Here is a 13226-nt window from a genome sequence, read left to right as displayed (position 1 = left end):
TTAGTATTTATGTCACTTTTAATCTTAGTAAAAGCAATGGTGCCGCCTATTCTACCTGATATCTTCAAAATCTTTTATATTATTTAACCAAAATTTTTATTTCTTACTAATCTTTTTATAAAAATCCCTTACAAAAAGTCTAATCAAGCAGTATAGTTTATTACTTATTTCGTATCTCAAGGATCTTCCTTTTGACTTGTCCCAGAAGAAAATAATGCTTCAATCCTCCATTGTTATTACACGTGTCATTTTCTAAGTGGTTGCATTAGAAACCATGCACTACGCTTGGCTCTATAAATTCCTAGTAGTTCTATGCTAGAGCCATCACCCAACTTAAAACTTCTCTGCTACCTACTAGCTAATTTCTTGGATCGAAGTTTGTGTTCATGGCTTTCACTACTCTTGGAAACATGTGCTCCCTCTTAGCTTTTGGAGTCACATTTTCAGTTTTATTTAACGGTTGCTTTGGATTCTACCCTAAGCTCCTTAATGTCTCATTGGCAGCATCTGAGTATGATTGGTCCCCAGCCGGCGCTACATGGTATGGCAGCCCCACAGGGGCTGGAAGTGATGGTAATGACTAGCATGGGCAATGATTGTCACCATTTACACTAATGTTTTTTGTTTGATTATTTCTTCAAGTTTAACCATTTTGTGTGTATGAATGTAGGTGGATCTTGTGGCTATGGAGGAAGTGTGTCGCAAGCTCCATTTTCGTCATTGGTATCGGCTGGAGGCCCTTCTCTGTACAAATCTGGCAAAGGATGCGGTGCCTGTTATGAGGTGCAGTAAGACTACTCTCTCATGCAAAGGGTTTCAATATTATCATTAATGGCAGTGTGTACGTATATTTCAGGTAAAATGCACGAGTAATTCAGCCTGTTCGGGAAACCCTGCGACCGTAGTAATCACAGATGAATGCCCCGGCTGTGTTTCAGAGTCGGTTCATTTCGATTTAAGTGGTACTTCTTTTGGTGCCATGGCTAAGTCTGGTCAGGCTGAGAAGCTCCGTGATGCTGGGGTCTTGCAAATTCAATATAGAAAGTAAGAATTTAGTTTTAGTCCTCACCTACCTTTAATGGATAAAAAGTCTTTATAGCCTTGACGAAATGGGTTTGCAGAGTTGAAGAATTCAGTCTCTCTCCTTTTTATTTTTATTTTTATAATTATTCTGTTTGTTGACGAAATGGGTTTGCAGAGTTGAATGTAACTATCCTGGAACGACCATTGCATTCCACGTCGATGCGGGTTCCAACCCTAACTATTTCGCCACCCTAATTGAATACGAAGATGGAGATGGTGACCTTGCCTCGGTTGACCTGAAACAGGCGCTTGACACTGACACCTGGCAAGCCATGCAACAATCCTGGGGTGCTGTCTGGAAACTCGACGCCGGTTCCCGGTTGCGGGCTCCCTTCTCTATCAAGCTAACCTCACTCGACTCTCGCAACACCATTGTGGCCACCGGTGTGATTCCGGCGGGATGGGAGCCTGGGAAAACCTATAGATCGGTTGTTAATTTTAAAGTCTAATTTGGTATATATAGATATAATCCGTATAAATTAAGAGCACGTGTGTATTAATGTAGTGTTGGCGAGTTTTAAGTCAACATGTGTCATATTCTTCCAAGACTCAAGTGTTAATTGCTTGATTGCATATGTTTTTGGAAGAATTTTATTAAAACTATGAGTAATTCCGTTTCTCTTTTCTTTTTCCAGATATCCGTTGTAGTAAATTTTAGTTCAGTTTGAATCAACTCCAACTGTTAAGGGGGATATAGTGAGACAATATTAAAAGGTGTATATATTTCACATAACAACTAAATCAACTTGGGTTTTAAAATACTGGATTAGACTCAAGGTAATTTGGATTAATTGATTATCTTTAATGGCCTACCTATCGTTGTACTACGGATTTTGGAAACAGCCATGCATCACGTGTTGCCTGTGAAAGTTGTTGTTAATTAAGCCCCTTACGGAAAATAAAAAATATTGAAATATCTAGGTTTGAGTCCCATTTAGTACAAGTATTTACTGATTTTGGATAAAAATCTCAAAACTGAACATAATCTTTTAATTATTTCCCAAATTTTAACTGTAGTATAAATATCCTATGACTATTAATTAAAACATTAAAGGTCATTTTTACTAAAGTACTGAATAAAAGTTCTTTTTTACTTATTATTTTGTAATTTATTTGATCTTCCAACTTTACAAAAAAAAAAGTTATTTTAGTCTCTCATTTAATTCTTTTACCTCTTTTAGTTCTTGAACTTACATGTTTTATCAAATAATCCCAAAATGGATGAAAAAGTTAACGTTTGTTAACTTTGCTGACATGGTATATACGTAGATTGCCACATGGATGCCATTTCAAAAATTAATTAATTTTTAAAATTTAAAATATTTTTATATCATTTTTAAATAATTTCACTGCGCCAGTAAAGTAAAAAACGTTAACTTTTTCATCAATTTTGGGATAACTTGACCAAGTTTAAGGGTTAAAAAGGACAAAAAAAAATAAATGAATGACTAAAATAAATTTTTTTAATAAATCAGGCAATGTTGTTTAATAAATTCATTGTATTGTTTACATTAAATATTATAATACATTAATAATATGAAAATAAAGTACCATCCTTCCTTGAATGTGATTAAATTAAATTAAATATGTTGGTTCCAATGTAATTTCCTTTTACTCCCCATTGAGAAAAAAAGAAACACAAGTGAGGAAACTTTCTTTTCAGCCTAAATCATGGTGCTACTCAAGATTTCTTTTTGAGGAAATTAAAGGTTGTTTTATACCTTTATATATGCAATTAAAATCCAAATATATGGTTCATTTTCCTAAAACACAATCATATTATATACATCTAAATGTTAATTCTTATAAGCGATTTTCATAAGAATTAATTGCATTAAAAATTATGATTCCTTAAATTTTAAAATATTTTAATTATATATTATATCAATAAAATCCTTTCGTTACTAAAACCATTAATTTAGCCGTTAAATGATGTCTTAAATTCTATGTGACATAGTTTAAAATAATTTTTTTTTAAAAAATGAATATTATAAAAATGGATGTCGTAAAAATCTTGGTTTTGAGGTTTTCGAAGCTTTTACAAAAATTATTGTTCACTCCTTGTTTTGGTTTTATTTCATTTTTAGTTTTTAATTTTAAAAGTTATGCGACAACATACTACTTTTCTTTAAACTTTTAATTTTAAATTATGTTATATAAGATTTAACATGTGATTTAATGATTAAGATAATGATTTCAATATTCTGATTGATATGACATCAATAGTTTAGGGATGTAACTAAAATATTTTAAAGTTTAAAGACTAATTTAAAATAAAAATAATAATCTAAGGATGGCTAGTGCAATTAACTCTTTTTGTAAATACCACAGGGTTGTAATTAAGGGTGAGTCTAAAAAGTTTTCACAAACTCATAATTTGTATTTAAATATCCAATTAATATCAATCTTGAGTTTGATACTCGGACAATTTTTCACTCTTACCCTAGCATATTTATATCCACCTAGAACCACTTCCTTGAAGTAGCTTGTTTCCCTTCATCTTTTCTATGATTTTCCCATCATCCAAACAGAAAAAAGACTCATCACACCCATGTCATCTTTCAGTCTTACCAACGACTCACTTCTGGGGATCCTCAACATCATAAAGTTCTTGTTCTCAATCACTATCCTCTTAGTCGGAATCTTGCTAAGCGAAAACGCAGCCTTAACGGACTGCGACCGTTTCTTCTACAAGCCGCTTATCTGGTTCAGAGTCTTTCTCCTGCTCGTCTCTTTGACAGGCTTCATCGGGGCCTGCTTCTACGGCCACTTGCCACGCATGCTCTGGGTCTACCACGTCCTCATGTTTCTTCTCATTGTAGCCGGCATCATTTTCACTATTTTCGCTTTTGCGGTAACTAATAAAGGCGGTGGTCGGTTGTTACCCGGTGCTGGATATAAAGTGTACAGGCTGGGAGATTACTCTAACTGGCTTCAAAATCGACTTAATAACAACAGGGATTGGAATAAGATCAAGACCTGTTTGGTTGAATCCAAGGTTTGCAGTGATTTATATTCCAAGTATTGGGATGTTAGTTTCAACAAATTCCATCAAAAGCCCTTGAATCCTATTCAGGTACGATTCCTTCATATGTCATGAAACCTCTCCACTGTGCTATGAGTTCTATTATTATTATTATTATTATAACTTTTATATTAAATGCAGACTGGTTGTTGTAAGCCGCCAAACGAATGTGGGTTTACGTACGTGAATCCAGCACGTTGGGTGGAGGAGAATTGGCAAGTGTACGGTGAAAATCCTGATTGCAAGGCATGGGATAATGATCAAAATATACTATGCTACAATTGCGAATCGTGCAAGGCAGGGGTTTTAGACAACATCAAGCATTCGTGGAAGAAGGTTCAGTGGTTTTACGTCAGATGCCAGATGTTGCTCATCATTATGTATGCAGTTGGTTGCTTTGCTTTCAGAAACATATTGATCGATGAGAGTTGACCATGCATGCTGATTCTCATCCATGGTTGAAGTCTTGAGCAAATGGTTTTGTTATTTTTTAGGGTTAGGGTTTAGATATGGAAAAAGAATCAGCATTTATCATTTATGATGGTCTATTTTGTTTCTTAATTTGTTTCTTTATTGGTCCCTGTTTCACTGTTAGGGTTTTGATACTTTCTCGCATTTATTTTAGTGCACTTTTGGAGCACTTACGGCTGCAAGTTTAATCACGGTTTGGGCATCGGACGTTTAAGTATTTCTAATTATTTTTAATTTCTTCCGAAATTTAAAGGTTCTATGACATGAAGAGAATGATATATGTAGCAGAAGAAAGAGTGTGAAGTTATCTTGTATCCTTTTCTAATTATTTAATAATATCTTAATAATTTTTTTAATTTCAACTCCAAATCCTGTACCTAAATTTCAAACTTTGGAATCTCAAACTTTAAACTAAGAGACCAATATCAAAGTTTAGGGTTCGAAGTTTTAGGTTTGGATTCTAATTTAGGGTTTAAAGTTTGGGGTTCTAATTCTGGTGTTTGGGTTTAGAGTTAAGGGTTTTGGGTTCAAGTCCAAAAAATTACTAAAATTATGTATTGATGATGTGGAAAAAATTGCATCAAAGGATTGTATGAAAGAGGGGTACCGCATCATCTTGTAACCATTTTCAATTAGTTAATGACATTTCAACAATTTTTTCCATGTTATTGATACATAATTTTAGTAATTTTTTTAACTTAACCCCGAACTTTGAACTTAGAACCTAAATCTCGAACCTTGAAATCCGAACCCTAAACCATAAATCAAAAGGCCAAGTTTGGGATTTAGGGTTTGGGTTTAGGTTTAAAAAATTACCAAGATTATTTATCAATGACATGAAAGAATTGTTAAAATGCCATTAAATAATTAAAAAATGATATAAAATGACATGGCATCCCTGTTTCTTACCATCTTTTTTCATCAAGCCAAGAGGGTGGAATGAAGGCTGGCATGCTAATTATCACCCAAGGTTGAAGCCTTCACCAACTTGTTTTCATTAATATTTTAGGGTTTAAATATGGAAACATAATCAGCTTTTTTTTTGTGTTGATTTTGTTCAATAATTTGTTGCCCTTCTTTTTCTGGCTGCTGTACTTCATTAATGAAAAATTACTGAAGAATATTTCAAGAGAATAATCTATTTATAATTTTTTAAGGAAATTATTTTTTTAAGAAAGTTGTAAAAAAAATAAAGATTTTAGTCGCACATAATTAGTTTTTAAAGATATAGAAAGATTATTATAGACCCAATAATATCATCTCTAATTTAATTTAATTTTAATTAAATTACTTAAAAATAATTACAATTTTGAGAAAAAAACTGCAAACATGTTAAATTAAATTAGAGATAATATCATATATGGTTGTGTCTATAATTATTTTTGTATGCCTAAATTTAGAATTATTTTAATATAAGTCACTAAAAAAGTAAATTATTGTAACTTACATGGTAAATATTTTATTTTTACCTTCGAGAGTTTATGTTTAAGCAAATTACATACATATTTGATTTAATTTGTTTGATTAACTTGTGTTTCTGGTAAACAATGGCCCAGGCTTGGTGACTGCAACCCCTTTCCGAGGAAACATCCCTTCTCTTGAAGTTATAGGGCTATCTTGCAGAGTTACTTAAAAGAGAGATGTCTTATGTCTCTAGCTATTCTTACCTATGCACTTGTGTCGGTTTGAGGTATAGTTTTTGTTGAAGGTCGTTTGAGCTTTTCCTGAGAGTATAACATCAATTTAGTAAGGTGTTTGATCTATACTATACTTAAAGATCTCTTACGGAAATCATTCTTTTTATTTAGTTGAAAAATTACTAAAAATCATTCTTTTTTATTTAGTAAATTATATCATTATGATAGTGTTTTTGCCATTTTATAATTTTATATAAAATCAATAAAAACTCACACATAGTAGTAGACCCAATTCAAGGGCTGAGCTAACATCTAAGCCCAAATTCCTATCTAAAAATTAGAGGGTTTGGACAAAAATATTAGACAAAAATAAACTTAAAAAAAAAGTCTATTTAAAATATTGCTCGAACAAAAACTTAAAATTATAAGGCTTGAGCCCCCTTTCCTTTCTAAGTTTATAGTATATTATATTTGTAAAAAATATATACTACTATAATATAAACATTAAAAAATATGTTAATTTATCTATAAAGTTTTAATAAATAAAATATTAAATATTAAAATTGAAATTAAAATTAGTATACATTTTTAAAATAAATAAAAATAACTAGAAATTCTATCGCACATTTATGTGTGTAGAAATCATGTATTTAGAACACAGAGATATGTTTAAAAATGACATACAACAAATAATAAAACGTATGGTTTGAACTTAAATAATAATAACATACGAAATATATACAATATTAAAATGAAAAAAATAAATTAAATTGTGAGTAAAATAAAATTTAAACACATAAATACATCAGATTGAAAATACTAAATGAATACAATCGTTTATCATAGTGTTTCATCGATCTAATTGAGTTGGTGTCGAGTTAATTCATGACACCAACTCAATCAACTACATTATCTATATATGCAATTTGATGGTAATAAGGTGTGCATAATCAAATTAAAATGTAAAATTAAAGTCATGGTTAGTAGTAAATTTAAGGGTTTTCTAATGCAATTGGCATGGTTTAAATCCCACCATCTCCATATTTTTCATTGTTTTTTAAATAAAAAGACTGAAGTACCGTAGAACAATATAACTTATTTTATATATGAAAGGATGTTTTAAAAATTTTTCTAAATTAAGTTGGTATCCAATTGATCCATGACATTAACTTAGTCAATAGTTTAAATAATAGTATAGATATGGGTAGGCTTAAATATCAGAGAGTTTGTCCCAATTTTGAATCCTATATTCAATTCGGGTAGGAATTAATCAAATGTAAAATGTGTTAATATTAATATATATTTGACCCAAACTTGACTCAATTCATGAATACGAAAAAACAATTATTATATAAATTTTAATTAATATAGGTGTGGTGGGTCATATAAATGACCTTTTTTTTTCTTTCTAATTTTACAATTTCGACTTTCGCATACATTTGAGAGCACTTTTTGGAGCACTTTGTAAACTTATATTGGGTTCAGGCTGCAAGTCTAATAGTAGCTTTCGGACAGCTTCTATGAAATGAAGAGAATAATATTAGGAGCAATTTATTGCTTACCATTACCGATAAAATGTTTCAGCTGAACAAAAATTGAGGTACAAAGTTTGTAATCAAGCAAAAATAATTGCAATTCAGCTGGTGAAATACAACAGAATATGCAGAGAGAATGCGACATTATACCTCAAAATGCCATGAAAGCGTTGTTAATTACTGCTTTTCTTACGAGAGGCCAATTTAAGCCTAAATACTTTTACTACCTTGAACTGTAAATATGGATAAAATGCTTCAATGTTTCGATAGAATTGCAGATTACTAACAATCATATTGACTCAATTTCAGTCTAAGAACTTGAGTTAATAAAGTAAAATAAACACATATGTATTTGTCTCGTTTTTTTTTTCTTAGGCTACCTATATCATGATAACATGATTTTCATAATCTTGACACAATTTTGGTAATTTTATATAACTTTGGTAACATTTGATATAGCACCTGTATAGAGATATATTCAAATTAATTTATGAATTTTCCTGAATTTTGAGGTTTAAGTGTTTAACTACTTTATTTTGATTTATTTTTTTGATTATTCTTAGAATAAGCAAAAGACTTATAGAAAAAGAATCATGGAGATTTGTTATGTATTCACCTCGACCCGATTCTCTGACTGACCGACTCGGTTCCCTACAATCCGGTCAATGAAGCATAGCTTGTTAATATGTAGTTCGCTATCATACAATTCGCCTACATGGGTTTGCATCACTATGCAGGCAAACCCCTATTCAGGAAACACGTGTTGACTTTATAGTAGGATACGTGTTGACTTGTATGGGGGCCTACCTAATTATAGTACGTCAAATCATGGAACCATGCCATATAAATAAGAAATTGGCTTCCATGAGGAGAATACATAGAAACACTCAACAAGATTAATTTTTGACAAGTTTTTATGATTTGGATTTATTTAAAAATCTCAAATTAATCCTATTTCAATGTTTGAATTAAAGATCTTTCTAATTATTTTAGCACTTGAAACTTACAAAAGTTGGGAATATGCCCAAAAATACCCTTGAAGTTTATGGCTTGCCCAAAAACCTAAAATAATTTACTTTAATTCATTAAGGTTAGTTTTGTTTTTTGTTTTTCCTTTCCTTTATGCAAAATTTTAACCTTTAAATAGATAATATTAGGATTAGAAATAGACCTAACAGAAGTTTTAAATTTTCAAGTTTGTGAGGTCTAGTTTATTTTTATTCTTTAGCATTTACACATCTTTTGTTTTATTTACAAATATTTAGGTTTGTTGAATATAGCTATCATATTTGATAGCTAGGAATATTTATCATGCCATATAGAATTTTTAGATTTGTAATTGTTTAATTATTCTAATACTTGTGACAAGTAGCACGATTAAGTATAAGTTAGATATACAATTTATGTTGTGTATATGAATCTAACTTGAATATGTAGGAAATGTTGAGATATTTCAAAAGAATCAAATCTCACAATCCTTAAGAAAAACCTTGAGGCCATTGTTTATAAGCCATTATATTTTATTGGGCTAGTAAGAATCAAGTTGAGAGAATGGATTCGCGCATACAAGAATTGGGCTTGAAAGGCTAGTGTAATGTAAATTGGTGGATTTCTCCTATGCATGATATGTCGTGGTGTCCAAGCTTTTTTTATTTTGGATATCTTTTTTACTAAGTTTTTAAGAGTGCAAGAAAACTAAATTACTTAACTAGTAACAACTATATTTAGCCAAGTCCAGATTCGTTGAACTATTTTTAAACTATTTTTAGCTAAGTCAAATATACTTTTTACTCAAGTTACTTTGCTATTTTGAGCCAATTGAAGTCCTATAAATATCCTAGTTCACTTTCATAATACATACATCTTAAAAACTCTATCCTTCTCCTTTTGCTAGTCATTTCCATCCTTTTGAGATTGTTGAGTATTTTTCTAATGTGAACTATTGTTGATTCCTAATCTCGTTTTATAACGGAAAAGCTTGTTGAATCCTGAGAGGATAGGCTATAGGCAAAATATCTTTAAGGACAATGTTTAACACGCTTCAATTTATTCAACTCATATTTTCGATTTATCAACTTGGTGTAATATTTTCCAACAATCTTAAGGATAGTTTCGTACATGGATGTTGTCCACATTGTCGATACCCATGGTCGTTGTTGCAATTATTGTCATGGTGCTGCATATTCCATGTTTCCCATGAACATACCATGTGCCTGCTATTTGATCTACTGTTGTAGAGACCTAAAATTTGCATGGGCGCTAGTCGAGGTGATTATTGAAAATTTGAAAACCGAGTCTCAATTTTTTTTATTTTAAAAGAGAAGTCGCCCTTTTTTCTAGGTGTGATCGGACACTTGCTAATTTCTCTTTTTAGAAGAAAAATTATTTTAAAAATTTTCTAAAAAAAGAGTCAATTTTAGGTCCACGTCAAAATCTAGAGAAAATTAGGGTTCGAGAGTTAGTTACGCACGAGGAAGGTATTAGTACCCTCGTAACGCCCAAAATTAGTATCTCGTTAAGCGCGTGTTGTCTTAATTTTCAAAAATACGAGTTCAATTTAATAGTTAATTGTGATCCGATTGAAACACAAGAATTTTGATAAAAATACATATTATTATATTATATATTTTTAAAAATGATTTGATAACTATTAAAAAATTACAAAAATAGAAATTTGATTTTTAAAATACGAGAATTTTTTTGTTATTTTTTTGAATTTATCAATTTTTAATACGAACCAATGATATTCACCCAACATAGCGATGAAATCAATGGCTTTATGTCAAATCGATTCGTTGCCTTATGTATTAAAATTATTTAAATTAAAAATTGCAACTAAAATGTACATAATAATATTTCTAAAATTAAAAAAAAGAAAAATATTTAAAAATGCCAATAATATTAAAAATGAGATGTCATAAAAATACATAGACTAAATTTAAAGTGGGTTGAAAATTTACCAAAAAGCCCAAAATTACGGGCTTGAAGAATGGGCATTCTTCCTTTTTTTTTCTTTTCTTTTTTTTTTTCTCTTCTCTTCTGTTTTCCTTCTCTCGACCCTAGCTCTCTTTTTTTCGCCGCCGATGCTCCCTTGTTTCGTCCGGTGATGCGACGATAGCGGTGGCGATGGTTCTCTCAACCTCTTCTCATTCTCTCTTTCTTTTTCTAATTTCAGTTGCTATTTTTTTTTAGTTTTTTGCTTGCTTTTTTGGTTGCTTTGTTGGCTTTTAGGTGGCGATGGTAAGGGGCTCGGAAAGGTGGAACAACAGTGGCCACAGCAGCGGTGGGGGACGGCCATGTTATTTTTTTTGTTGTTTTGGCTTCTTTTTGCTTGCTGTTTTTTTTCCCTTAGATTGCTTGGTTTTTTTTTTTTGCTTCTTGGTTCGTTTCTTTTTTTGGGGAACAAATTCCCCTTTTATGCTGATTTCTTCTTCTTTTTGCAGGGAGCAGGTAGCTAGGGAGGAGAGGGGCCATGCCTTAGGCCGGTGGCCGAAAAATCTGGGGGCAGGTGCGCAAATCGCACCCTTGTGCTAGAAAGACCAGATTGCAAAGGGGTGCAAAACTTCTGGGGTCAAAATGTAATTTTAGGAAAGTTAGAGGGTTAGAATGTAATTTTAGGAAAGTTTAAAGGTTAAAATGTAATTTTAAATAGTTGGGAGTCAAAATGTAATTTATATTTTTTTATTTTTCAAATTATTATTAATATTTAAAATTAATAAAATATAAAAATAAAAACAAAACACTAATCAACTAAAGCCCAAACAAACCCAATTATCCAAACATAATGGGCCCAATCATTGGGCCCAGTCATTAGGCTTGTACAAGCCCAAACCTGTAATTTAAAAAAAACACGAAATTTGAACCGGACAAAATTCAGTGATTATAGCTGCCCCTCTTTGTTTATCGCTGGGAAATAGAGATAGAGTAAAGACTTAAAAAGCACTGAATTTAGTTCAATTGTCAAAATTTTTATTTTTTTATTTGAAAAACAAAAATCTAAAATAGCTCGACGTGCGACCCGAAGCTCAACTCACCTCTCGGCTTATGAGTTGATCTTTAAAAACTAGAAATTGATAATACGTCAGCGTGCAACCTGAGGCTCAACTCACTTCTCGGATTATGAGTTGATCTTTAAAAAAAACAGAAATTGAAAAATACCTCGGCGTGCGACCCGAGGCTCAACTCACCTCTCAGACTATGAGTTGATTTTTGAAAAAAATAGAAATTGAAAAATACCTCGGCGTGCGACCCGAAGCTCAACTCACCTCTCGGATTATGAGTTGGTTTTTGAAAAATAGAAATTGAAAATACCTCAGCATGTGACCCAAGGCTCAACTCACCTCTCAGATTATGAGTTGATTTTTGAAAAACAGAAATTGAAAAATATCTCAGTGTGTGACCCGAGGCTCAACTCACCTTTTAGATTATGAGTTGATTTTTGAAAAAACAGAAATTGAAAAATACCTCGGCGTGCGACCCAAAGCTCAACTCACCTCTCGAATTATGAGTTGATTTTTGAAAAATAGAAATTGAAAATACCTCAGCGTGTGACCCGAGGCTCAACTCACCTATCGAATTATGAGTTGATTTTTGAAAAATAGAAATTGAAAATACCTAAGCGTGTGACCCGAGGCTCAACTCACCTCTCGGATTATGAGTTGATCTTTAAAAAATAGAAATTGAAAATACGTCAACGTGCAACCCGAGGCTCAACTCACTTTTCAAATTATGAGTTGATCTTTGAAAAAAATAGAAATTGAAAAATACCTCAGCGTGTAACCCGAGGCTCAACTCACCTCTCGGATTATGAGTTGATTTTTGAAAAAACAGAAATTGAAAAATACCTAGCGTGTGACCCGAAGCTCAACTCACCTCTCGGATTATGAGTTGATTTTTGAAAAACAAAAATTGAAAATACCTCAGCGTGTGACCTGAGGCTCAACTCACATATCGGATTATGAGTTGATTTTTGAAAAACAGAAATTAAAAATACCTCGGCGTGTGACTCGAGGCTCAACTCACCTCTCGGATTATGAGTTGATTTTTGCAAAACAGAAATTAAAAATACCTCAGTGTGCAACCTAAGGTTCAACTCACCTCTCGGATTATGAGTAGATTTTTGAAAAATAGAAATTGGAAAATACCTCGGCGTGTGACCCGAGGCTCAATCCACCTCTCGGCTTATGAGTTGATTTTTAAAAAACAGAAATTGAAAAATACCTCGGCATGTGACCCGAGGCTCAACTCACCTCTTGAATTATGAGTTAATTTTTGAAAAACATAAAAAGAAATAATTTTGAGAAAATCTGAATTTCAAAAAGATTATCAATTGAAACTCGAAAGCCTTCTTTTGCATCGATTCAGTGCAGCTGCCACCAAAATCTCTTATTCTACTAGAATACCTGTATATGTCATGTATGATGTTATTATGATATGCACATATTTGTCCTAGATGTTTTTATGCTTACATGATCA

General features: G+C 31.9%; 2 protein-coding genes across 2 annotated transcripts; both read left to right on the top strand.

Annotated features, from left to right (window-relative positions):
* The first annotated feature begins 323 nt into the window (after nt 1–323).
* Nucleotides 324–1717, top strand: LOC107900833 (putative expansin-B2). Its single transcript, XM_016826563.2, has 4 exons — nt 324–573; nt 671–783; nt 857–1044; nt 1199–1717. The coding sequence occupies exons 1-4, from the start codon at nt 387–389 to the stop codon at nt 1530–1532; spliced, it is 822 nt and encodes a 273-aa protein (XP_016682052.2). The 5' UTR covers nt 324–386; the 3' UTR covers nt 1533–1717.
* A 1917-nt stretch (nt 1718–3634) lies between these two features.
* On the top strand, nt 3635–4540 carry LOC107899899 (tetraspanin-7). The gene is made up of 2 exons (XM_016825636.1): nt 3635–4159; nt 4250–4540. The coding sequence occupies exons 1-2, from the start codon at nt 3635–3637 to the stop codon at nt 4538–4540; spliced, it is 816 nt and encodes a 271-aa protein (XP_016681125.1).
* The last annotated feature ends 8686 nt before the right edge of the window (nt 4541–13226 follow it).

The sequence above is a fragment of the Gossypium hirsutum genome, chromosome D08 (genome assembly GCF_007990345.1).
Source record: "Gossypium hirsutum isolate 1008001.06 chromosome D08, Gossypium_hirsutum_v2.1, whole genome shotgun sequence".
In the NCBI taxonomy this organism is placed as follows: domain Eukaryota; kingdom Viridiplantae; phylum Streptophyta; class Magnoliopsida; order Malvales; family Malvaceae; genus Gossypium; species Gossypium hirsutum.
The sequence above is the reverse complement of the archived record's forward strand: the minus strand, read 5'-3'. Positions and strand labels throughout refer to the sequence as shown.

Excerpts from the sequence above, each read along its gene's own strand:
- LOC107900833 (XM_016826563.2), top strand. The coding sequence starts at position 387 with ATGGCTTTCACTACTCTTGGAAACATGTGCTCCCTCTTAGCTTTTGGA. Across the intron at positions 574-670 it reads CACAGGGGCTGGAAGTGATG|GTGGATCTTGTGGCTATGGA; the intron begins GTAATGACTAGC and ends GTATGAATGTAG. Across the intron at positions 1,045-1,198 it reads TTGCAAATTCAATATAGAAA|AGTTGAATGTAACTATCCTG; the intron begins GTAAGAATTTAG and ends ATGGGTTTGCAG.
- LOC107899899 (XM_016825636.1), top strand. The coding sequence starts at position 3,635 with ATGTCATCTTTCAGTCTTACCAACGACTCACTTCTGGGGATCCTCAAC. Across the intron at positions 4,160-4,249 it reads AGCCCTTGAATCCTATTCAG|ACTGGTTGTTGTAAGCCGCC; the intron begins GTACGATTCCTT and ends TATTAAATGCAG.